The 26940-nt window shown below is 43.8% G+C and overlaps 1 protein-coding gene across 1 annotated transcript in view; it reads left to right on the top strand.

The window, feature by feature from the left end:
• The window catches only part of PGBD5 (piggyBac transposable element derived 5), a 63113-nt gene extending 44010 nt beyond the window's left edge, over positions 1–19103 (top strand). Inside the window, exons 4-7 of the mRNA XM_082757212.1 lie at positions 3129–3309; positions 10314–10511; positions 16066–16171; positions 17837–19103. Of these exons, the coding sequence (XP_082613338.1) occupies positions 3129–3309; positions 10314–10511; positions 16066–16171; positions 17837–18032 (681 nt within the window). The 3' untranslated portion in view covers positions 18033–19103. The remainder of the gene's footprint in view (positions 1–3128; positions 3310–10313; positions 10512–16065; positions 16172–17836) is intronic.
• The last annotated feature ends 7837 nt before the right edge of the window (positions 19104–26940 follow it).

Below are 26940 nucleotides of genomic sequence, written 5' to 3'. Positions count from 1 at the left end.
ACAAGGCAAACCAGCAGCTCTGGTGAAAGGTTTAACAAACGTTTTCAGGGGAGCAGCTTCTGACTGTGCCTATGAAGGTCTTGCAGTCAATTTCTGGCAATTCCGTGCTTTGCCTGCAGACTGCTAACTGCTAACTCTGTGATGAATTAGAGTTCTGGGGGCTTGGGGGCTTCAGTGGGGAGGTCTTGGTGATTTGAGGTAGAATGGTATAAGCTGGATGAGGGGACAAGGAGAAGAAAAATAAAGGCCATATGGGATTTTAGGCACTTGCAGGAATATTTGAAGCTATGCCATTGCCAGTTGTCTGTGCCCAGCCACGGTTGCACAGCATCCTTAATGCCTTCCAACATTATGCCTTCCAACCCCCATCCTCCCCATAGAGCTGAGCACAACAAAGCTTTGAACGATGCTTCTCCAAAACAAGAAAAATTGTGCCAAGAACAAAGGCTGTGCTTCAATAGGCAAAGGAGTGCCCAATAATTAAAAAAGGGTATATATTGAACATTGGAGAAGGAGGGAATGTTCAGCAGTGGTATAGATGTTGGGGTAAAGGACACTGGGGAGGTGAACAGAGTGAGAAGGAAGGAGAATCACCAGGAGGCCATTACAAGGACCCTTGAGACAGAGGGGAGCACAAAGGGAGGGTGACAGGTGCACAGAGAGATCTGCTAGCAAGATGTACAGAACATGTAGCATCCTGGTGTGAAAACAGTGATAACGCCATGGACAACTAGCTGCTCTTTAGAGTAGCTGCATGCAGACCCAAACCAGCCCATGGTGAGGGACCAGGCGGTGCCCCCACCAGTGCCAGCAGACTGCCTCATCCCCTGGCAGCAGGCTCTGCGGAGAGCACAAAGTCAGCACGAAGTAGCAGAGACTCCTGAGGAGCTTAGACTTACTGTAATACAGGAGGGAAAGTGCAGGACACTTTCTTAGACTTACAGATGCCTGCTTTGTTTTCAGCTTCAACTACTGACTCAAGGTCAAAACTAACCTGTTTGCATCTTTTTTGTCTTCTCTTCTCTTCTTTGTCTATAGATTTTTAAGGGCTTGATGTGTGGTCTCTGTGCTGCCACACTAGTAACCTGATCTTAATTTTCACGCCAATAATCACACACACAATCTTTGCTGTAAATTTGGAACAATCTGCCCTTTGTTTGCATTCCACTGTTAAACTGCTCTCTTGAGTCCTAATTAATAATCTAAATGATTTATCATAATTAGCTAGTCCTAAGTTTAGCATTGGGGAAAGCACAAATTTGACAGCTTTCAAAAGGGAGTGGAGCATTGTCAGAGAGTCTATGAACATTTCTGCCTACGTCCTCAACTGGAAACTATTTTTATTAAAAGGGGATAAAGGGGATTTGTTTGTTTATTTATTTATTAAGTAATGTGTTAAGACTTCCTTTAAGATGAGTGTGTATTTATCCTTGCACCAACTTTCTTCTTCAGCACTACAGTTACTCCAAAATACAGAGCATGTATCATTGCTCGGAGATTTCATACATAACACACTCCTCTGGGGTCTGTTCCATGATAGATGAATAGCTAAGGAATATTATATTAATATCCCTAGAATACCAGTGCTGGGTGATGCACCATCTAAAACGGGGAGAAGCTTTTTAATTTAATTTTGTTTCCTTCTAAGATCATTGATATATCAAAAATTACAGAGAGCACTACTGCAAACATACAAGTACTTTTATTCTCTGAACATTGTAATGAAGTTTCTCTTATGAAGGAGTCTGTTGGTAAGATAAAATGGCATCTACAGGAAAGCAATGCTGTGTATTCTGGATGGCTGATGTCTTAAGCAAATTTAACAAAATGTTGTGGATACATCACTCCAGCAAACAAGGCACAATTCCTTTTCCCTTCCCCTGAATACTTAGCAAGTTTAATCTTTTTCTCTGCAGATTTGAGTTTTGTTGCAAATACATGTCTTTCCACTGAAAATTTGCATTTGTGTGTGTGTGTTTAAATCTTTGGAAGTAGCATGGAGTTACAGTGCCATTCGAGTGACTGAATACAGGGCCTGCTTCTTCTCATTTCTCTTTCCAGCAGGTTATTTCTCCTGACTTTTGGAACAAGATGAAGGTCAGATGCCTAGTTGGTTTTGATAGGCGTTCAACTTTGGTGAAAGTTATGCTTGTAAAATACTGTCAGTGAAATAAAATCAAAGGCTTCTGTACAAAGAAAGGGTTATGTGCTTTCTCCTTCTGAATGGCAATGCAGGTCTTTTCTAGAGAGATCACTTGTAGGAAAGCAGGAATAGGTTCCTTCAGTGCTCTTTCAATTGGTGTGACCATGCTTCTTGTCTGTGTTCAGTTACAGTAATGTTACTAAGGATAAATGTTCCTGCCCTCTAATGCATGTCCACCTACAGATGATGGTGGCAGCTGTCTTGCCACGCATAGCGGTGTGAATTGCACGGCAGCAGCACACGTGCTAGAGCTACAGTGGCCTTATAAATGAGCCAGGCATTTATTTCACTATTAAAGCAGCATATTGCAGTGTACCCTGCTTCCTGGTTCAATCTGTTCTGGTGGGTCGTCTCCAAATCCTGATCTAAGTAAAGCATCTTGGAATTAGTGCTGTGCACGAGCAGTTTCACTTACAGGGGTTCATACACACTTCTGTGCATTGCAGCCTAAATGGTTGCTGCCAGCAGAAATAAACATGAACAGTACTGCAGGGAAGCTAATGGGCCATTTCCTTCTGGTCATCTCATAGAGGCCTTTTTTGGAACTGAAGTTTCCATGTCTTCTTTTGCTGGCAGCAATAAAGCCAATGCAGATTCAGTACAACATGTAATCTCTGCTATGACTTGAGACGTTTCCTGCCAAGTAAACAGTCTTCAAACTGCACAATGACAGCGGCAAAAACCTCAGGAAGCCCTTGAGCTGAGACAAAGGACCCTGTGCTTATTGGTGGCTATGCCAGCTAACCTGGGGTGGTTTTAAAGCAACAGCCCCTTGAAACGGTCTTTGGATATTAGCAGTTTATAAAGAGTATCTGCTGTCTTGATCCTCAGCTTGTCTCCAGATGAGAAGGTATGTTAGCAATTGCATCTGCTCCCTCTGGATTCATTATAATTTTCTGACTTTTCTTCCTGTTTCTCGTTTAAGATTTATGTCCATCTCAAAGAAGGGAGTGGTGCTGACGGGCTGGATGCTTTGAAGAACAAACCGCAGCTGCACAGTATGGTGGCCAAAAGCCTTTGTCAGAATGCCTCTGGGAAGAACTACATCATCTTCACCGGCCCAAGCATTACCAGCCTCAATCTCTTTGAAGAATTTGAGAAGCAAGGTGTGTATGTGGTGACTCACTGGGTTTTAATGACCACAGACCTAGAGACCTCCTGCCATTGAATTCAATAAACTTCCCAAAGGCTTCAGTGAGATTTTAAATATCGCTGTACAAATAAATTGGTCATCTCTAGGAAGAGATCTCATTCATGGAAAGGTACTATGCAGAGGACTTTCTAAGTTGAGTCTATGCTCTTTAAATCTTCCAAGTTAAAAATGAGAACATAAAAACATTTTTAATAAGGGTATTCAAAACCCTTACTTCTGTTCTTTGCCTTAGAAATGTGAGGTCTAATCTTCTGCATGACCTGGGGGACTGTTCAAGGCATGCCCTAGCTGCCTGTCATATTTCTGTTCCCACTGTAAAAGACTAAGGCTGGGATGAATCCTGAAAGGTGTGCCTTTGAAGTCCTTGCTGTTTGGATATCCGTTAGATGTGACTTCTCTACATGACAGTTTTATGCCATTGCAAAAGCCCTAGCATGGTTCAGCTTTTTGCTGGTACAAATATGCCTTGGTAGGAAACTTTTTAGTTTGAAAGCATAATAAACTCTACATTGACCAAAGCATATTTGCCAGCAGAATGCCCATCGTTGTGTCAGTGTGGCTCTATCAGCCAGTATGCTGGTGCAGAGAGCAACCCCAGGACATCCTTTCTGTCAAATGCCCCTTCACCTTATGTGAAGTAGCCCCATACTACCTTATTTGAGAAATACTGAGGACTTCCCTTGGCTTACAGGCTCTTATACTCTGATAATCAGTTAAAAGTTATCTCAGTGTAATTTTCAGCTAGTTCTTCAGTCAGCACAGCCTTTCAGGGTCAGCGTAGTGCATTCAGTAGATCCTTTGCTGCACTAAGACTTGAGGTTGCCATTATGCATCACACAGAAGGAGGCCACAGGGCTGTTTCCCTTTTCAGCATACCACTGACAACCAAGTTTTGCCTTTGACATGTTTTCCATTGCTGAAAATTAAACCCACCTCTGGCATTATATTAGTGAAATGTGGTCCAAGGCAGAGAGAATGACTTGGAATTGAGACAATAGTTTGATTCTTATCTCAAACAAGAACACCAGTCAGCTGATAACAGTGCTGTAGCTGAGCCCCTCATTCCTGCACTTCAGACTGCTCTGGCACCGACAGCTGTCTGCTGAGCTCTGTGCAGGACTTAATTCCTAATTTTTTTTAGGTAAACTGGAAGCTCACAGAGTGCAGAGGAATACTACCATATTATCACAAAACAGGTCATGGTTTTCCCAAATGCTGCAAACAGACAGATGGGGAAAAGTCAAGCACATTTATGGGATGCTGGATGGTTTCTCTTCTGTTCTATAGTCAATAACCATTTTTATTATTAGTTGATTATAACAACTACATTTTTAAGACTACCAAACCTAAAATGGAGTTGACTGGTCAAAAAAACTAGAGAATACCCCATATACTCCTTATATTTGAGATGTGTCAGGTTTAAACTTAAAGACTGGCAGACAAAAATTGACTTCTGAGTCACACCATTTGTGCTTAGCTGTGGGAGGACAGAGACAATGCAGCATGACCCAGATGGTCCACAGCCCCTGTGGAAAAGGTGCATGGGTACTAAACCCATTTAGTACTTACAGATAATTCAAATTGTTTACAGGGGTAAATTATTCATGGTCTTTACACTGAACAGATCATTCAAATTAACAATTTCTAGCAGGTATCAAATTTAATAATGACTTCTTACCACATGCAGTTTTGACTTACTGTCTGATCTAATATGCTAATGCTATATTGATTTCAGTTTGGTTCATGGGTTGTTATATGGCTTCCTGAGACATTTTACGATATTTGACAGCTGCTTCCAAAATTAAATTTATGATCCAGTACACACCATCGCTTTCCTAGGGGTGAAACTATGAGGTGGGGGAGGCAGACACTAAGCAGATTTACTGTCTTTGCAAAATAAGTTAGAACTCCCTTATAAAGAAGATCATGGTGAGAACACGGTAGTCTGTATGTTTAATAAGGACAGGGGATTGTCTGTGTTTGCCATGGGGTACTCTGGGCTCAGTCACAGGTTCGGTGGGGGTGTTGAACTGGAAGGACTATGACACATTGGAAGAGAACAGACACCAGAAATGTCAAGTAGTGGTAGAGTCAGTAAGAGCTCTGGAGGAGATGGTGTGTGCTGACTGCACTGCAGAGCAGGTAACGTGTTGCCAGCACCTGCTGGGATCCTGCTGCACTGGCTGTACATTTGGGGAGAGGCAGGCAGAGAAGCCTGGACTCTGCAGAGAGATCTCTCCTAGTGTATCACACGGCCACCTTCAGCAGTGACCTTAATGCTTTTGTGGTATGTGGCTTGGCCGACTACACCTGAGCAGGGCCACACCGCGATGAAGTGTCATGAGAGCCTTTTGATGAGTACAGCATCTGTGCTGAGGTGTTCATGACAGTTAAGATCCATTCCTAAACTGTCAAATTTACTTTTCTTGTTCAAGAAAAAATAGTTTCTGGGTTAGGATCAGTAGCAGAAAGAGAGAGATGCCAGTGAGAGCTCTAAACAGAAAAAAAATGGGGTTCATCTTAACAATTCCTTTACATTATTCTTTTGAGGGGAGGGTGGTGGTGGTGGTAACTTGACAGAGAGATAGGGGAAGATTTCAATAGGATAATGCTGAGAAACTATAAACTTTTTGGTACCTAAATTGACATTTAAGGGAACCAAAGGGAATTCTGGAAAATCTAGAGACGCCCACCAAAAAATATATTATTTCCTCTCAAAATCTTGGTAAAAAGCACCTGGGGCTCTTGGTTGCCAGTGAGCTAAACGTGATTCAGCAGCGTGCCCTGGATGCAAGGATGGTCAGCACTATCATGAGCTGTGCAGGAGTGTAGCCTGTAGGTAAGTGAACCATATCAGGGGCTGGACCAGATGTTCTGTACCGAGGAGGGAACTGAACTAGTTCAGCCCAGAGAAGAAAAGGCTTCAGGAGGACTCAACAGCAGCCTTCCTGTACCCAGAGGAGAGGGCATTAAGAGGATGAAGCCAGCTCTTCAGTAGTGCTTTGTGGATGGATGAGAGACAACAGACCTAAGTTGGAACAAAAGAAGTAGTTCAGACTGAACTCAAGGATTTTCTTAGGACAGCAGAGCAGGCTGCACAGGGAGGTTGTGCAGTCTCTGTTCCTGGAAGTTTGCAAGCCTAGACAAGATAAAGCAGGCCTGAGCAGCCCTGTCTGTCCTCAGAGCTGACCCTTCTTTGGACTGGAGATATCTCCTGAGTTGCCTTCCCACCTGAATGAGTCAATCATCCATAGGATCCTGTGATCCTATGAAGACTTTTGTGGACCTGCAACTACCGTTTGCTTTTCCTAAGCCACACATGCATTACTGCAAAAAAACACGGTGTTCTTGTCTGACAGCCTGCCGTGTAGCACCTTCACTGTGCCACGGTAGAGAATATGTGTCTAGTAATATAAAGGGATATCAGTGAACATAATTCTAAGGCTTTTGAAGATACCAAGAGATGAGAAAGCTTCAGAAAAATAAGCCCGGGCACTTTGATCTTTTTCAAAATCAAAAACCTGAATAGAGCTCTTTTTCAGGGGACATACAAAACATTTCTTTTTCTGGCCTCTGAATAGAACTGGAAACCTGCACCGAAATGCCCCAAATTCTCTTTTCTTTGAGACAGCTGTCATTGTTATTTGCTGTGACAGTCATTCATAGTGCACATTCCTTTCTCCCCTCTAAGCAAGCGTTGTTGCCTGCAGAGGACAGCACCTCCCAAAGCCCTATGTCCCGTGCTTCCCTTAATGTTATGACCCCTGAAAGTCCCTGTTGCACTTTCTGAACCAGCAGGAGCAGCTGCCTCTGTCCTGCAGAGCAGCTGGGCTTGGCAGAAGCTGCAGGACTTGCCAGCCTGTGTGGCCATGGCACCTGCAGGAGCTTTGCAGAATCCTGCAGCTCCAGCACAGGGACTAAAGCAAGTTCTCATCTCTTTCCCGCAACAGGCCCCCCACTTGTGCTGATTCTGACATAACCCAATGTTGCATTCAGGATATATTATTGAAGAATGTGTACTCAGAGGAACTGAACTGGGCTGACGCCTGTTTCTCCACATCTTTATTGGTACCCTTTACAAAGGCAGTCAGGCACAAGCTCTGCAGAGCCTGAAGACTCAGGAATGAACCTGAGCGACCATGCCATACTTCCTCTTCTTGCTTTAGTCACTGCCCAAGCTAACTTATATTTTTGCTTTTATATGCAGTTATAGTTTACGATCAGAGGAGGAGAACCTGTCTCCACTGACTCGTATGTATGCGGCAAACACCTGTTGTGATTCAGATTTAATTAAATGCAAAAACTTCATTGAGCCAGATGGGCTTAGTTTTTATTACTTCTATTGCTATAGTAACTGCGTGGTTTTTAAAATCTCTATAGATTAAGGGTGTCATCCATGATAGGAGACCCTAGTAAATCTGCAGAAGTGTTGCATCTTTCTGGGCTGTGTAGCAAGGAGGTTACACTGCGTGCTCCTGAGTGAGGAAATGGTTCCCATCATTCTGTATGAGGACTGAAACATCTGCTGGAAGCTTTCTGCAGGCTTACTGCCTGCAGTAAAGGGAAGGCTACAATTATTATTTTGGTATTGCAGAGATGGCTGTTGCTATTTTGAAGCTGTAGCACATTAATGTGGTTATTAGCTTAGTTTTGGACCATTGCAGTCTTATGGAGAGAGTTAGTATCACCCTTCAGTGAGTCATAAACCTTAGGCAGCTAAGGAAACTTCTCAGGATTGTGTTATCAGAGCAGGAAAATCTTACTATTGGCTAGAAGAAAGCTTTTTAAAAGTTTGGTATGTTAATGCCAAGTTTGCAGGAATGTGACTGCCAGTGTTTGTATACCTCATAGCAAGACAAGATTTTTTTTAAAAAAAGCCTTTGATTGGGGGTGCAGTTCCTGCTGTATTGATTCTATGCCTGTTGCTATCAGACATTTCTTGTTGTCTTTTGTGGCGGGAACTTACGGATTTTCAGGGATTGATTCATTCCTTAGAAATAACCAGTTGAGTGCCTTCCTCTCTCAGAATAAAGTAGCACCACCACTGTGATGGTTGACCTTCTCCTGACATGAGCATCTCAAATTTCTGATGAGAAAGTCTCAGTTCCTCATAGACATGCCCACAAAAACTGAACTGATCCATGAGTATTAGCAATTATTACATTAGTATTTCTGTCATATCTGTGAGCCTTAGCCATTGAGGATATGCTCAGTTCACCAAGCACTAAAAGAATGAAGGGCAAAGGCTGCACCCGCCCTCAAGAACTTGTGTCATTCCAGAAAGACAGAGGCAGAAGAGCCACGTAAATGGAAGCATCATAGGTAACATGCTCTGGGGAAGCCAGAAACTGTAATCTGACTTAACATTTCCTCTTTAAAGATATGCAATTATCCAGTGTGAAAATTAAGCATGATGAAAAATTTGATCAAACAATCTTAGCTGACAGATTAGCTTTAAACTACCACAGGCCATAGCTTCCATGTGGATGATGTGCACAGATGTCAGCTGCCCATGTCCATCTATTTTCTCCACGCAGGTAGGTTGAAGCAAAACCAAGGGAGAATGGGGAAATTTCCATCCAAGATTTCCTTGAATTTAATTAACTCGTTCAAGAAGTTACCCTTCTCCTGAAATAATGGAAGTAGACCATTATTATTTAATGGCCTGATGACAAGATCAGGCACTTTTATTATTAATGTAGTAGCAAAATCTCACTTGTCCCCACCTGGCTGCATTGAGATGTGATTTGCAGAGTTAGATTTAATTCATTGCTTCTTTCACCTATGAAAAGGCCAAGAAGCTGTGAGCAGCAGAATGTGCTGCCTGGTGTCCTGTGTGCGGAGCCTCCAGTGCCTGCAGAACAGGATCAGTGCTCACTCAGCCAGGCCACTGTTTGCTGGAGCAAGAGGAAGCTTATTTTAATGTGGGTTTAGCTCTAACAATCCTACTCTGTTATTAACTGGCAATAAATTAAATTTATCTTCCCCAAGCCAAGTCTGTTTTGCCTGTAACAGTGAGTGATCTCCCTGTGCTCATCACAACCCACAAGCATTCCTTTGTGTTTTCTCCCCCTCTCCTGCTGAGGAAGGGAATGAGAGAGTGGCTGGGTGGGCACCCAGCGACCACCCAGGGTAAACCTACCGGGACTTTTTTATCTCCTTTCCCTAAAATCTGTTTTCATGGGACTTTGTATTTCCATCCTCTCCATCCTTTGGAATATGCTTTTTTTATTATTTATTTATTTAATTAAACCCATGTTTTAGTAGTTCTTAATTGCTTAACAAGTATTTCCCTTACAAACCAGATTATGCAGGTGCAAGGAATGCCAAGATGAAGAACAAGAAGTGGACGGCACAGTGAAGCAGTAGATTAAACGAGTTTGTCAGCTGTGTATATTATTAAAAGCATAATGGGAGTTATGTAGGAGAATTTATTTCAGTTAACGGCAAAGATGTTATAGCTTTCCCTCCATTCCTGCTCCCTCCACAATTTATTCTCTTAGTTAAACATCAAAGACTCTCTTGGATCATAAATTCTGATTTGTTCTGTAATGCATATCACGGCTTATATTTCTAAGTCCAATTTAAAACATGTTGTGAAGAATATTACACAGATTATAGATGTGATTATCGGGAAGACACCCTGCATTCTTCTCCTTGTCACTGCATTGTGTCAGTGCAGGAGATGTCAACACATTTCCTTTTGAGGGCAGGTTTTCCGCCCTTGTCTCAGTTTCCAGAGCCATTCAGGTAGGACACAAATGTTAGGTATGTTAAATAACACATTAAATGTTACTGCAGGAGAAGGCCAGTTGGCTGAAGTGTTTGTTCAACTAGAACATTGTGGACAAGCTATTTGTCTAGTTAGGTCAGCCAGACTTGCTCCACTGCTCTTGATTTCTGGGTCTATGCAAAGGTTTGCTGATAGGGAATGTTGTTTTTTTTTTCCACATGCAGCGATTTACTGCTGTGGGTTGCTGAGCACCAGGAAGAGTGACTGCACAGGCCTACCTCCATCCATGCTGAACAACCCCAACACTCCCCCGTCCAGAGGACAGTACAGAATAAGGATGAAGGGGAACATGTCCTTGATCTGCTGGTACAATAAAGGGCACTTCCGTTTCCTGACTAACGCCTACTCACCGGTTCAACAAGGTAAGCAGTGTTGGTATTGCTCATCTGGGAAGTGCACGTGCTTTAAGTGGCAAGGTAAGATGAGTCACACAGTTTGGTAATAAGCCTGAACAAAGAGCTTGATCACAATATCCTACATAAATGGTTGCACTGGTGACGACTTGCCTTTTGTGTCTTCTTACAGCTACGGTTGTTTCCCATAAAAAGTTTAAAGCCTATTGCTAATGTGGCCTCTTTTGCCTGAGCTGGTAGAGGCTGCATCCTTTAGGTATAAAGATGATATCTCTGCTGATAGTCAGAGGAGGGAAGAAGGGTGTTATTTTTGTATAACACTTACACTAGCCATGTTTGCAAAGCATCTCGTAGGATTGTTGCTACAGAAAAATTAATAAATGTCATGATGTACTTAGAACTCTGAGCAGATCCGACAATTAATTTATCTTATCCAGTAAAAAAAACTAGTCACAAACAAATGTCTTTTTGCCAGAAGTAAATATGATTAAGGCTTCCTGTTATATGTTAAATTGATTTTAGCAGTTGATGAAAAGAAACCGAAACAGATAACTTGGATAGTTCAAATGAAGGTTCAAAGACCTTCTTAATGCCTGAAATCTTTCCCTTTACAAAAATACACAAATGTTTTTAAGAAGGTTTGGAAACGTCTGTAAGATGTAATATGATGAGCGAACTCTTTGAAACTCAATTTCAATGAAAATGTTGCTTCAGTTTCTCCTAATTTTTGTTATTCAGAACTATGCTGAGACAGACAAGAATAACCTAAACCTTTGATTGTAAAGCCACCAAGTCACAGACATCACGTACGCTCATGTTCTGAGCCCCGAGTGACTCTCACATATGTATTTAGACTGCAGAAGGCATAAATTGCTGTACAATAAGCTGGGAAGCTGACAACATCCCTGCTCGTGTGTGCTGCTCATAACCCAGGTGAACCCTAGGCAGGTGAAGGTGTACAAGTACAGTGCACCTTGTGCACTGGGGTGAAGAACTGAGTTTGAACCTTGGTCACCCATCCATGCCCTTGCATTTCCAACACCTTGCCACAAGGCTTGTTTCCTTGGCAAAGTGGGGCTGATCCTGAGAGTTTCTGCTGGGCTCCTCGCCTCCCTCTGTACTGCACAGTGAGGGCTTAGTGACATGTACGGGCTGGTGTCTGAATGCTGATGCTGAAAACAAGTACACGAAGGAAAAATGAAGCTGCAGTGCTGCTGCTGAAACCAGTCACTGGAGCAGTGCCCAGCCACGTGAGCAGTCAGTCAGGGTTTGTGCTGCTTCTTGTCTGCACTTTGCCAAGTGCTCTAGATGGACGAGATATCACTAAATGTCACCTGGTTGATATGTGCTAGTATGGAGCCTGCAGTTTCATAAATGTATAAATCCATAAATGCTACGAAAAAGAGAGTTAGAAAACTGTTCTGTTTGTGAGCATCCGTGTTAACTGCCCCTTTCAAAGAGACTCTGAGCTAGCGGTGGCCCTCAGCACAGCACAGAGCAGTGTGAATGGTTGTGCCTGTGAATGACCTTGGGCAGGTTTTTAGCATGGACAGGACTGTAGGTTGCATATGTGTGGTGGTTTAAGGTCCACTGATTAGGACCTGTGCGTGTGGTGGGCAGGACCTGCATAATACCTTGCTCACCGAATGCTTGTGGGGACAGCCAAGATAGTTCAGGGTGAATCAGAGCAGAAAACTTGAGGCTGGCTTTTCAGAGCCATGCCAGGGGGAAGAGAGTCTCGAGTGAAGATCTGAGAACAGATGGAGGCTCAGTGGGAAGATAGGAGACCAGATTGCCTGCCTCTAATTTGGCATCTCTGAAGTCAGTGCAGCAATGCTGGTTTAAACCAACTTGAAGCTTGATCACCAAAGACTCCTCAAAGTGATGTAAACAAGGAGAAGGAAGAGTAAGAGGAAGAATTTGTGCTCCTTGAAGCAAGCCTGTCGCACAGGCCGGCTGGGCAGGTGTGTTAAATGGGAGAGGAGGTAGGGAAAAATGGAAATTTTTCCAGTCTCTGTCTGACTGCCCATACAGGGCAGTCAGACAGAGACTGGAGCCAGTGGGATCACTTGCCAATAAATCGTGTGTTTCCATGTTGAGCATACACGTTGATGGGGGTGGAGGAGGCCATGAAAAGAAAACATAAAAACACAGAAGATGAGATGTTCAAAGCAAGACCTAGGATAGATGTAGCTAATAGTGAACTATTTATTGCAATCGAAAGGAAGGTAGAGAAGAAGGTAAATCTTAAAAGTACTTAGAGTACAAATCCCACCCAAGCCAGAGGCACCAGGAGGGCAGTACGCTTGTCAGAGGTGATCTATGAATACTATTCTTAGACACAGCACATTATTTATTATAGATGTTTTGAACCGGTGTGTCATAATACATCACCTCAGATGCTAAAGGATGAGTCTTATTTCTTTGGTCTTGCAAAAAAGTCCTGCTTACGCTGCTAACAAGTATGAATTTTCTGCCTAGAACAAAATTCAGCAGGATTTTTAATTTCCCTTAAGCTTTAGCTTGAGTTGAATTTTTCCCTTTTGCCTATTCTGCAGAAATATTGAGAAGTCAAAAGAGATTGAGACCCCCAGGGAGTAAAAAATTACCCTTAATCTAAAGCAGGTGATGTGCTGGTCCAAACCTCCCCATCTGTGGGACACAGCTGCATTTTGTTTTTCCACTCAAGGTCTGGTGTCTGCTTTCCCAGCAGCTCCAGGACGATGGTCTAGAAATAACTAAAACCTCTATTTTTTTGTGCAAAGCAGAATGGGGCAGGCAGCAAGCTCACTTGCTGCACAGCAGGATTGCCAGGAACTTGGGGAATCCTGGGCTTTCTGACCTGCAGGGAGGAGCCTCAGGGTCCCTAGTGCTCGGGAAGCAGGGCCCTGATTGCTGTGTAGGGTTCCCAGCCCAGTGCAGACCCTGGAAATCCCATGGCTTTGGCAGCGTGCAGAGCTGGAAGCAGCATCTCCTCTGCAAGTTGTTAAGGGGCTGGGCTGCTTCCTTTCAGGCATTATTTATTGTGCTTAAACAGAAACTTGTTGAACCCAAGATCTTTTGGAGAGGCAGCTTATTTTTGAGAAGAGCTTTCAGAGATGCTCTTCACCAGCCCGCTCTGCTTAGATGCTAAATGGACAACAGCTAAGGACAGAAAATGAAGTCTGAGCCCCATGTGCAGAAGGCAAGGACCAAATAGTTGCAAGTGGCATGTTAGCATCCCACCAGTGATTGGGGTGGCAGGAGGTAGAAACAGGGTTTAACGCTTAGGGTATGGACTAGACAGGAAGCTAAAGAGAGGCAAGGGAAGCATGGAGAGGCAGCTGGAGAGGAGACAGCGGTAATGATGAGAAAGCTGGGAGCAAAGTAGCAGCATCAGGAACCAGCTACTAATAAAATCCTACTGACACAGCCAGTATCAAGGGCTGCAGTTTCCCTAGGGAGTTCTCAATAGCTTCTCCATGCTGCCTGTACCTTTTCTGCCCACCCTGCCTTGAGGACCCTGCAGCTGGAAGAAAAAAGATAGGAGATGCTGTGGAGGCATTGCAGCTGTATGAAACTATTGTACGAGCAAGCCCCAGTGTGATTCTTAGCCCTGGAGGAGCTGGAAGTGTGAGAGATTGGCTCAGAACTGGAAAGTCTGGGGAAAGCAGCTTAACATTAAAAAGTATGTTTGAGGACAGGGTAGCTTAGGATTTTAACCTTGAATTTCCATGCGTCCTTTGTGGGAATAAATTCACAGGGTTACGTCCAAGCACGGTGAAAGGGAGCATGGGGCCAGTGGGGCTCTGAGGGGAAGACCATGAACATGAGACCTCGTACGAACCTGCCTGGCTGCAGTTCTGATAAAAAACTGGAACAAATTCAAGTCCTGAAAAAAGCCGTATAGCACTTGGAACACGCAGTGCCCACTCTGTTATATTATATTATGAAATCTTTGCGCTTGCCAAGGGGGAAGTAAGTGCTGATATTACTGAGCCTTCACTTTAAAAAAGCAGGATTCTAGCTCCAAAAATTATGGATTGGCATAAACTTAACTATTTAAGGAAACAAACACACATGCCTTTGTCTTTCTGCTTATTTCATTTAGGCTGCCATTTCCCAAGCTTTGCTTGACAAGCGTACTGGCTAGAAACTTTCCAACAGAGCCCCCGGGTCTTGGCTAATCTCAGGATCCCGGGTACCGAGTTTTTACAGGGTGAAAAAACACCAAACCCGAAGCTGATGCCAGCAGCCTGCACCAGGGAGAGCAGCACGCAGGCGAAGGCAGGCTGGGGCTGCAGAGCAGGCGGTGTGTTCCCCTGGAGGGCTGCCAGGGACGGAGCACTGCGCTGCTGGGGGAGGACCAGGAGGGGAAATAACTCATCGGAGGTGCCGGTGAGTCAGCTTGCTTGGGGCTGCTTGCCACAGAGACCTGCAGCTAAAAACAACCCGGCTCCAGCAGTTGCCTCCCTGGAGGGATGGCCCTGTGGCTGCAGAACAAACGCAGGAACGGCTATAAAAATAATGTGCATATAAAGATATTTATGGTCTCAATACAGAGGAATGCTGCACAGAATATAATAAAAAGTGAGAGGGAGTGTGTGATGCCCACATAGCTGCCATCACAATGCATTTTTAAGGATCGCGAATACAAAGCAATTTGCAAAAGGAAATATAAATTCTGGAAGGGAAAAGAGGGGGAGAAAGAGAGAAGGGGGAGGAGAGGAAGAACATTTACACCCAGTTTGGGGGTATGGAGTTGAAAGGAGAATTGTTGAACAATTCAGAGGCGGTATCGTTTTGGACGCCTGAAAAATCAGACTTTAAAAAACTGAAATAAATTGCTGCACGGCTCAGATGTAGCATGACATTTAGTATGTGTCATAAGTCTTGCTTCAAAATAGAGCCTGCCAGCCTGGACAGCACAGGGGGCTTGACAGAGATAATGGATGGAGTGAGACTTCCAGCTGAAGGAATGAAATGGTGAAGTCTGCAATCAAACCATGAGGAGCATTTTAAGGGCAATTGTAAAAGAGTTTGCAGAATCCAGGCAATGGGAGCTTGAAGGCTGGAGAAACGAGAAAGCCCAGAACTGTATCTGTACTGAAACAGTGCTGAGAAAGGATGCAACCAAGCCTGTGCTTCACTAGACCCAGAGAAAAATACTGTTGTGCCTGGGAGAGAGCAGGGATCCCCACTAGACAATAAGCTACAGGCGTGGAGCAAGAGACGGTCCCTTGAGAGCCGACCATGAAACCCTGAAGGACTGTGAAGTCAAAAATCAGGGAATGGACTCCTCAGTAAAGTACTGCAAGTTTATTTCATTCATCCTTCCCTTCTGCAAGCAGGTAGAAGCATCTCTGACTGAATAATGATCCCTCTTCTTCCCTTTTCCCTTGTTCAATATACTACCAATGGAAAAAAAATCAAATTAGCATCTTTGTTACAGATAACAGAGGAACCACTTTCCAGTTTGGAGACAGAAACTAGCAATAACGTTTATTTTATAATAAACTATGTATCTTTAAATTGCTAAACCTATCACGTGGAATAAAATCTGTTATGTTTTTAATTGATGCAGGAGTTATAATTAAGAGAAAAAGTGGAGAAATTCCATGCCCTTTGGCTGTTGAAGCATTTGCTGCTCACCTTAGCTATATCTGCAAATACGACGACAAATACAGCAAGTAAGTGAGAATAAGGATGTGTATGTCCGTGTGTGGATATGTTTCTTTCATTCCTTCCCCATGGCTGGACTGGTTGAGCTCTCCATGTTGAGCGGCAGCTGGGAGCCCAGTCCTACTTTCACTTAATTCATCTCTGACAAAACTCCTGTTTTAGTCAAAGATCAGAAGCTGGCTCTGCACGATGGGGATAGCTGCATTGCCAGCCATGTTGTAGGAGTCTCTGCAGGAGTGAGGAGATGAATGAGTACATCATTGCACACATTGAATTTTTTACTCCCCTGACTTTCACCTTTATGAATAATCCCAAAAAACATGCTAATGTTGCTTTGGCCCCTTCCACCAGTTAAAAAAAATAATAAAATAAAATTAAGAGCATTATGTTCTTACCATCTTGAAAATGACCTGTAAGAAGAGTTGGGAAGATGAGCCAACAGGTTGGTCATGTTTTGGGCCACATCAAAGTCAAGGCTAGCTTGAGAATTCAGCAAAGGTCTACAAGTCTCTCAGACTGGCTAGCTCCCCACCCTTATCATCATATGGTGTTTAGGTGATTATCTGTCCTGGTGGTATTTGTGTCACCTTGAGCCAGAAGAACAGGATACTCAGTTTTGGATGGAAACCTGATCTAAGTAAACTGAGAGAATGTAGGCCTTTCATGGGAATTTAGATTTTTTGGCTCTGGGTTTCCAGTTGTGGGCCTCTTGGCTAGCTCTTGATGTAATGGGGAGAAACAGAAACAAGAATAGCAGTGGTGAAGCTTGGCTGTGGGAGTAGCAGTGAGGTGCAGAAGATTTCAAGAGCTAAAAACTGGGGAAAGAGAAAAAGCAGCAGGGATTTTCCAAGTCAGTTCTGAGCAAAGCAGCAAGAATGGAGCATAAGATAGGAAAGAGGAGGAGGCGGTTGTTAGAGACCAGTGTTGGGATCTGGTCTGAGGAAAGCAGTACAAGAAAAAGATGAGGTAGTAGATTTAAATGGTTGCTAAAAAAATGAAAAGTAGGGAAGTGGGAAATCTTATGACTGAAGAGAATATTCTGGTAGTCCTGGAATTAGTCAGAACCTAAATATAAGGTTGTCAGTCCTTCCTAGTTCTCCTGCCTTATGGAGAGGAGGTGCTCCACATACCAGCACTGCACGCTCTGGCTCTACCCCCACATCCTCCCACGTGCTGTTGACAACAGCAGAAATCATTCTTCACTTACGATCGAGATAAATGAGAGGAGAGGCATGAGCAGTCTTCCCTGAACTGCAACATAATAGGCCTGAGTTTGGGAGGGGGACACAATTTTAAGTTACAATCTGAAGGGATTCAGACCCACGGCTCCCGTTACTTGCATGTTTGTCACAGGCAAGCTCTAGGAGTCTGCATCATTACTCTTGCTTATGTGCAGCGATACAGAGGGAAGGGTTGCTGAGGTTTGGCTCTTTGAGCAAGTCACTACTAGAAATTTACAAAACCAAAGAAACAGGTAACTAACTGTAAATGATTGTCAAATGTACGAAATTATTTAATACTTGCACTTGGCAGTAAGCTGTGGTCCTGTTTCCCCGTTGGGACTGCAGGAATCTTTTTCCAGGGTTATTTTTTACCTCCCAGATGGAAGTGATGGCTGAATACCACTTTTTTTTTTTTTTTTTTTCCTTCTTCTTTCCCTCTTGGCTTTCTAGGTATTTCATTTCTCACAAACCAAACAAGACCTGGCAACAAGTGTTCTGGTTTGCCATCAGCATCGCTATAAACAATGCCTACATCCTCTACAAAATGTCAGAGGCCTACCACGTGACAAGGTATAGCCGTGCACAGTTCGGTGAAAGACTTGTAAAGGAGCTCCTGGGCTTGGAAGACACCTCACCCTCCCATTGATGCAATGTTCTTGGTGGCATAGGCAGGGGGAGGAAGGTAAGCAGAAGAAGATACCACACCTGGAACAGCAAAGCAAGGAACTTCTGACACCACCAGTGCTGTCCTTATCCAAAAATGCCAAGTGATGCCACTAGAGAGGTGGAAACTTTGTTCCTAGTAGCAGCTGGATGTAAATGTTCTACAGAAAGTGCCACAAGAAAAGCTGACAAAAAATTGCATAAGTGAATGCCCTGTGGGTATCTGTACACCAGAAATGGACTTAAATTCGTTATCTCTCAATACTATTTGTCGAACAGGGTCATCTTGTAAAGTCCCTCTTGGGCTAAGAGCTTGTCATAAGCCGAGATAGCTCAGCAGTCCCAGGTGGGCATTGCAAAAAACTCTGTACACCTTACTTGGAGTTACTCAATTCTGGGACAAGTAATGTAAGTCTGCACCATGGGCTCTGGTTGAGAGTGCCTACCACCTTGTAGGGAATCAGTGCTGTCCTCACAGTGTGCTAAAAGAAGCAGTTCAGAGACACGAACACTTAAGCAAGTATATTGACAAGCAAAACCTTTAAGGCAGGCAGCCAGGAACTGAGAACTGGTTAAACTTTTTCTTTCCATTTTGTTTTCTTAAAAAAAAAAAAAAAAAAAAAAAAAGCATAAGGAAATTTGATCCCAGCTAGAACACAGCAAAATTAGAAGTAACCAAATACATTAGTGAATTTAAAATGGAAAAACGTGACATTGATTTTTTTTTAAACCAGGATGAAATGAAACATTTTATACACAGCCAGAGAGTGAAGTAATACTGCCTCACATCGTAACTGCCACGGTCAGTATACAGATCAAAAATGAGAGTATAACAATTATATTTTTTTTATTTCAACTGTATCTTACATGTTGCTTAAAAGTCTGACATAATGGGCTCAAGTTTTTTAGGAAAAACAATTTGTTTCTTTTCCTTTTGTAAGTCCATTTTAGAACTTCATTTGGCACACAGTTTGCAGGAAAAAAATAATTCAGTAATAGCAGTGTGTTTTGCATCATCACTGCGGGATGTTCTATAAGTATTCTTCTTACTAGAATGCCAGGCTTGCCACAATAGTTGTAATTAAGCAGATTACATGTTTAGCAAAATAGCATAGCATTGTGTTTTACAAAAAGAAAGAAGTCCGACTGCAACCAGATGTTAAACTTAACTAAAACAGAGCAAGCTCAAAGGGTTCACCTGTTCTTAGTAGCACTGTAGAGGATGAGCATCACGGTGAGCTGGTGCCGGTGGCTGGTTTGGTGTTGGTGGAATCTGAAGGCCACTGAAGCCTTGGAAAGCAACAGAGAGAGATAGGGGAGTGTGACCGAAACAGGAAAGAATTGACATGGAGGTGAAATGCTGCCCTGCCCTCTACACGGTATTAATTTCAGTCTACAGCTCAATCAACAAAAAAGCTCCATATTCTAAAGGTTAGCAGTGATGGAAACAAACCGAATGGCATTAACTTACAGGGCACAGCTACGTTGCTTAAAGAACCAGCTAGTTTTAGGTCCACAAGCCTGGCATTTTCTGGAAGGTGTTACCAAAGAATGACTTGGGCTGATTTAAGAGGAATAGAGCAATTGATTTATTTCTTTATCAGTCTGTAACTCCACAGGTTATATGTTTCTGTCTGGAGAGAGGCGACCAAGTACCCTCTGAACTCTCCAAATTTCACTCTTATGGTTATTAGAGATGCCAAGGCACTGTGCAAGCGCAAAGCCTGTAAATCATCGCAGAAGAGTCCAGCAGGAGCTTGTAAATTACTGACTAGCCCAAAGAGCATTCTTGCACTGACAGCTTTCGATTTCCACCAAAGTCCTATTTTTTTGGAGTAGACTTAGGCAGATCTCACCTGGCTGCAGGGAAATCAAGGGGACAGCCAGGTCCATGGTGGTTCTGCTTGCAGTACAGCCTGGCGACTGCCCCACGCAGCCTGCCCTGCCTGCCAGCAGGTTCCCTAAGCACCCCCTTCACCTCTCAGTCCACAAGGTCTGCACCCAGGAGACAGGCATGGGGAAGGACACAACCTTGTGCACGGGAGGAAGGAGACGGTTTGTACTGCTCTAGTCCTCGGCAGTGCCGGGCTATGTAGGAGACCAAGGATGAGTTCAAATCTTGTCCCAGCAGGAACTGAGGCCACCCCTCTCCAGACCGAACATGTGGCATGGCTGCTTCTTGTCAGGCTTCTAGATATTCAAGGGTGGAAGAGAGGCTAGCATGAGGCGTGAAAAACAAAAGTTCAGCAAACGTCCAAGTTTCCGCTTCTTAGGAAACTCCACAGAGGTACCTGAAGACAAATGGTACTCTTACTGCTGGCTCAGCCAACGCCAGACTTCATTACAGCAGGAAGAGTAACTACAACATCATTAAGCCCTGCAAATTTATTGAGTGGTCAGAGTTAGGGCAGCAAGGAAAGGTCTGGCAAGAACTCTGCTGGTCTGACAACTGGAACAAAGAGTAGCTGCTGGGAGCCCGGCCTCCTTGCATTGAACCCCCGCAGAGCCAGAGCACGTGCAAGATGCAGGTGCCCCCAGCAGAGATGCAGAGGCCTGCATGACCTCCTGGGAGCCACTTCGTGCCTCCGAGGAGCAAACACAGCACTCTCCAGCTACATCCTGGCCCCTGGAGCTAGATCTGGCGCCCTTTGCCAGTTGTTACATTGCTGTGTATGCGCAAAGGCCTGGCTCTACACCTTCCTGTTCAGAAAATGCCTTTTCAGTTTCAGGTGTCAGTAGGCCCACGGCCTTCGAATGTTTATTTTTTCCACCAAGTTATGTTTTTAATTATGTGGATTACTTGAGCTCAAATGATGAGGTCCTAGCTTTTTGCCTCAGGGACTGGGTCCTGAGTAGTTTTCCCTAGAATTGGAGTTGATGGGGGATTACACAGTGGCTGACTATTACAGGGAAGATGCTTTAGTCTCCTTTGTAAAGGAGAAACGTTAAGACAAAATTATAGCTTTGCAATGAATTTCATTTTCTTAGCCTTAACCATCCCTCATCATTTTGAACTGGTGCCCTAAACATGCACAAACATTCCATAAATAAGCAAAAATATTTCTATATATTTATATGTACAAAATGCCTGAATTTGGGCTCTTAAACCCACCAAAGCATAGTCTATATCCACAGATAACTGTTCAACTTTATCTTCTCCAGCTGTTGACTTGGAGGGGATAGGGTTGAGGAAAGTTAGGATTTTTCCTTGTTAAAAAAGCGTCTTGCACTTTCTCTAAGTTCCTACAAACAAGGCAAAGTAATTAAGGAAGAAATTTCATCATTTTAGAAGAGCAAAGGTTTATTAACTGCAGCTCAGATTCGGTAGCATTTCCTTTCCTGCAAACTGGCTCACTCAGATTTGGTTCCCCACCTGCTCGTAACACTAAAGTTTCTCCCTAGTTAAAGGAAAAGAAGGAATTTAGTCTCAAAGTAGTGCGAGGATGCTAGTTATAGTGTGTGCGTGTGTGTTAATTGTGCAATGGCTTGTGATATGATGCCAAGTTTTTTGGTTTCCTTTATTTTTTTGTATCCTTGAGACAATCTGGGTAAGAGATCTTAAAGCTCAACAGTAGTTAAAAGACAATGGAAATGCCAAACAGGTCACAGAGGAACTTTTCTAAATTTTTCCAGGGGGAGAAATAAGAGTTTGAAGCTGAAATAGACATGGGGTTGGGAAGGCTCATGTCTCTCCTGATGAACTGAATTTTCCTTCACTTGTACTTTTGAAAACAGTTTATTGGTGGTATGCAAACTTTGTTTCAGAGAACTGAGACCATCAGTGAGACATACTGACCACCTTCTATGCACAGGACTTCTTTCAAGAAATGTCTGTCCTGCCGCGAGCTGTTCTTGGAAAGCATTTCTTTTCCCAGTGTGTAATATAACACTCACAAGAGCTTAGAAGCCACTGTGAAATGGTTTCCACTGCTGATGTCTTAGCTGAAAAAAGCTTCAAGGGCTTGCAGAAACTCTGCCACTTTTTACTTCAGCCCATTTGTGCACTCGACACTAGGGCACAACTGAAAAACATCTTGTCTCTGTTTTCCATTTCCTTTCTCTAGCCCCGGCCCATCTTCATTTGCAAGGTAGTCTGAGTATGCCAATTTAAAGATGTCCGATGTCACTGAATGGGTACAACTTTGTTTTCTTCAGACAATTCCTAGAGAAAAATGAATTTAGCTCTTTCCAGACTGACATTACGAACAGCAACTCAAAACAGCATTCCCATTCTTCACCTTCAGCTACACTTATGTGGCTTTTTTTTTTTTTTTCCTGAAGAGATCTTACTTTTCTTCTACCATTTATTTAGCAGTCTGTCTTTAGCTGATTGGTGTTGAGGGGGGCCTCCAGTGGCTCAGTCTTACATGTCTTAGCATCCACTAGTCCTGTGGCTGATTGCAGAGGTGAGTGGGGGTTTATGCTGCACTGGTAATTCTGCATGTCTGCCTCTTTCCATGCAAGGATTGGAAAGTGCTCTTAACACCACCGGTAATTATCAGCCGTCATTATCCCTTCAGACAGGAGCTTCCTCTTCCATAATCAGACACTGAGGCACAGCACAGGTGATGAAACTGTGAAGTGGAGCTTGCAGTCTTGCTGATTAAGTCCATGTTTTGCATTTTCTTGTTCAAATGCACTTTTCCAAATTTGAGATGAAAGCATGACAGACATCGTCCTGCTCTTCAGCAGGAGCTGTAGGACTTTGTCAGCGCAGGTTCTTTGCTCCACATAGGCCAGCATGCGTCAAAACCAAGATGTCATGAAGGTAAGAAAAAAACAAATAAAACAGCAGCCCAGCCTGCCTAGAGGAGCTTAGAGGAGATACACAGGGAATCTGAAGCTGTGCTATACTCCAGTCATCAATGTGAAGTCCAAACAAATAATTACTCAGACTATGTGAAGTCTTCCAGCCATCTCTGTAGTGGAGCTTGCCATGGCACTTCCTCGTTGCTGTGAGTGATGTGAAATTAGTGATTTGTAAAACAAGAGCTCATCTCAGTCTGGTTGAAAAAAACGTGCAAGCAGCAAAGGAATGTTAGCAGTGATGTGGAAGGCGAGGAACTCCAAGTTCAATACATTTGTGTACGTGGCCTGTCATTAACTAGGGTACTGTGCACGGACAGATCATGTCATCATCTGCTCAAATGCAAGCCTACCACCAGTGCTACTTGGTATATATTCCTTCTTGTAAAGGCTCTTCCCAAACCTACCTTTCCTTCCACAAGCATTGTGAACTCAAACTGGAAAAACCCCTGCATAAGCATCTCAGTGCTGGGGGAACAGCTGAAGATATCTGTGCTTTTGTACAAAAAGGGTCTCTTCTCTCCTCTTGAGAGCCTTTTCTTTCTCTTCAGCAATCTAGCCCTGAAGAGCTTCCCTGTCCTACGCTTTGCTTCCCTTGCTCCTTGCACTGGAAGCACGCCCAGCCAAATCATCCCACTAGTTCTCGGTCAGTCTGGAAGAGGTGACAACACAGAGCTGGCCTTTCCCTTTGCTTTTACAGTATTACTTTGCTGATCCTTCCTGCTACCTGGCAAATCGACGATGAAACAGGGTATTGTTTCGGAAGCCTATACTAATTGCAGCCACTGTGACGGTGTTGCCCGCTTTGCCCCATTAATGCTGCCCCATCGGGTTCGTGTGGGCCCAAGGCAGATCTCAGCATCACCCTCCTGCTGCTCCCAGTGGAATGGCTGAAACATTCCTCAGCTCTGCATCGCTGTCAAAGAGAGGGGATTGGATTTCCTTTGTGGGGCTGGGGAGTTGTGCTTTTGGGTTTTTTAAACCCTTCACACACTCACCACTCTGATGGGTCTGGTGAGCAGCTGTTAGGTATCACGAAAAGGCCTTAAGTGGTAAATCCCTTTTGTGTCACTCTTCTGAAGTAATAACTGCTAGCAGTAGATGTCAAGGTGGTCCACACAATGTCTAGTGCAAAAACCTTATCCATCAAAAAACATCACTCTGCAAAAGTGCTCATTTGATGTAAATGCAACAATCCCGGAGTGCTTCGGGGATCTGGATGAAGAACCTAGTGGTAAAGGACCGTAACACCTTCTTATAGGGCTGTGACATTCAAGACCTGATCAGATAAGCAAACAGGGAGAGATGAGTGCAATTTGGGATCCAAGCTCCTTGGGCAAACAGATGTGAGGCAAAAAGAAACAGCCTGGCTGATCTCACACCTGGTAAGGACGGGGACTCCGGAGGGAGCCAAATTAAGTTTTACTAGGGAAAGGAACATGCCAGGCCCATACAATTTGCTTCTAGCCCTGGCACATCTGTTCATTAAAATGAAGAAGCTAGCAAATGCTTCTGCTCTTCAAGTATGTACAGCATGCTCTGAATGTCAAACAGAGCACTTAACTCCACTACCTACCAAAAATCCTAGAAGCAGTAAAGCAAAGCCCCGTACACTAGGTTCATCTGTCCAGAACCCTGACCCACTTGGTGTCAAAGTAACTTTGTGGTCTTGTGCTCCAACTAAAGTGTGTCAAGGTGTGTGCAAAACGTGAGTGCTGAACAATTCACACCTCTCCATGAAACCAAGTTACTCATTTGATGGAAAATGTATTCCAGGTCTCAGACTTACTTTTGCAACCTGGACTTCGCCTCTATTTATAAGCCAAATCGTTGCCTGGCATTTCAATAGAGAAATTAAAAATAACTTTACCCCATGTTCTGGGGTGAGATTGGAGACAAAAAAACTAAGATTTGTGCCAGAGATCGATCCACTATATGTGAGGCTAATTGGTACGGTCTGATAAATGACGATTTTAAGGGGGATCAGCACACTGGAAGAGGCAGAGGGAAGCAGAGAAGTTGGGCATGCAGAGGGAGAGGAGCCCAATGATCCCTTCCAACTTATATTTCCAGCATGCGCATTCCCCCTCCCTTGCTGCCTTTGAATGAAAAATAAAAGGCTGATGTTTAACACAACCACCCCGCAGAGCTGCTTTTGCTGCATAAGCCCTGCTGTAGCTCCATCACTGGCCTCACTCCACTCCCTTGCTCACGCTGTACACGTGCGGTAGCTGCAGACCGGGGGGGTCAAAGCTCTGCTGTACATCAACACAGCGAGGGAGTGGGTCTCAAGTGCCACAGGAGAGACACGAACGATGGAAATTTTGGAAAAGGAATCTTCTTCCCATCCATGTTTTGTTTTAATTTTTCATTAAAAATGTGCAACTGACATTCCATCAAATGCAGTGACTGCACCAAACACGAAGATTGGCCTTAGCTGCCGGAGTGCTTGCAAAACGAATCCAATGGGCTGTGCTCACATCAGCGGCTGCAGTTCTGTTGCAAGTTCCATACTCTTTAAAATTCTAGAAATTTATGTTGAAAATGTAAATTCCAGAGGTAAAGCATAAACTGCAATTGCTTTTTTCTTCTTTTTCCTTTTTTTTTTTTTTTTTTTTTTTTGAACTTCTCTGAGCAATTTTGTAACAGCCAAGTCTTTCAGGAAATGCAGGTGTGTGACCTCTTCACACAGAGACCTACACACCTGTATTTCTGCATGGGACAGGGAACTACTTTTGTGACACCAGTTTTGTTCTACACAAAGGCACGCTTGCAATAAATTTTTACAAGTTTTGTACACCATGAGCTAAATTCTGAGTTCCAAAAATGTGAAGTGTGGCAACAATAACAAAATGGATTTATAGTATCACTCTGATATCTTGTCATGTGATTTTATTTCTTCAACAAAGTTTGTTTACAATCAACAACTTTGAAATACAGTCAGATATATTACTGCTTGCTTTTTCTGCCTCATTCTTTTCGAGAACAGAGGGAGGGCTGAACACGGGATGTGGGCGGCTGTGCTGGGTCTCAGACATCACCTGTTGGAAACTTGAATCCACAAAGGGAGCAGAAACCTCACAGGGGAAAACCTAAATGAGGTTACAGTGGGCCTGTACCAGAGAAGGCGCAGGGGGGGGAGTCTCGCATGCTCAGTGCCCCTGGGCTCTCACACCTCATCAATTGCAGGTAGCCGAACTGACAGCCCACGAGTGTGCTCCGCAGCCAGAGGGGACCCAAAGAGGCTGCTACAGGCCCCTGCAGTGAGACCTGCCACACGCTGGCCGGGACAATCAATGTGATGAACCAAATGGGAATTTCTTTGAGTTCTCTGTCACGGTTGGAGAACCACCCCCAGCCCTTTGCTCACCGGGCCCTGGATGTGCAGCGACCTGAGCTAATGCGGTGTGTAATCGGGCTCTGTGCTCACAGTTGTGAGCAGCAGTGCGGATCAGCTTTAGCACACTAATTGAATAAAACGAGGAATTTAATTTGTGAAATTATGAAATCCAGGATCTGATTAACACCAAGATGTGTACACATGCATACCCTCAGCATTGTCATTTAAAACAATGGCATCTTTTCAGACTAGGCCAAGGCACGCAGTAAGTCAATCTCCTATCAAATTATTCTCGATAGAATTTGCAATTAATAATTCCAGCACTGTAGTCTTTCTTCATTAAGCCAAACTTAACATTCCATTTTGCTGTGCTTCTAATATCCTAACTTGCCTCTCCATCCCCAGAGAGGAGCAGAGAGAAAAAGGTACCAAGTCACAGATGCTGCAGAGATACCCCCAACCACCACTAAGCCACAGCACAGGCACTTTTAAATCACCTTCATCCAGGGCTCAGGAAAATACTTCATGCACATTTAATGAATTGCAGCTCATCAGACCCCTGCAAAGCAAAATCATCTCAACTCTTCTCACAGACCATCTCCAGTTTCCTTTCAGTTACTGAGCCCGTCAGATCCGCAGCCAGCAACAGGTTTGCTTTTGGCAATGAGGGTTTAATATAGGAAAAAGGTGATGAGAATCGAGGAGCTCAGCACATGGGACCCAGGCTAGAGTCAGCATCAAAAAA

The sequence above is a fragment of the Aythya marila genome, assembly GCF_965140915.1.
Source record: "Aythya marila genome assembly, chromosome: 3".
NCBI classification, from domain to species: Eukaryota; Metazoa; Chordata; class Aves; order Anseriformes; family Anatidae; genus Aythya; species Aythya marila.
This window is presented reverse-complemented; position numbering and strand designations above follow the sequence as displayed.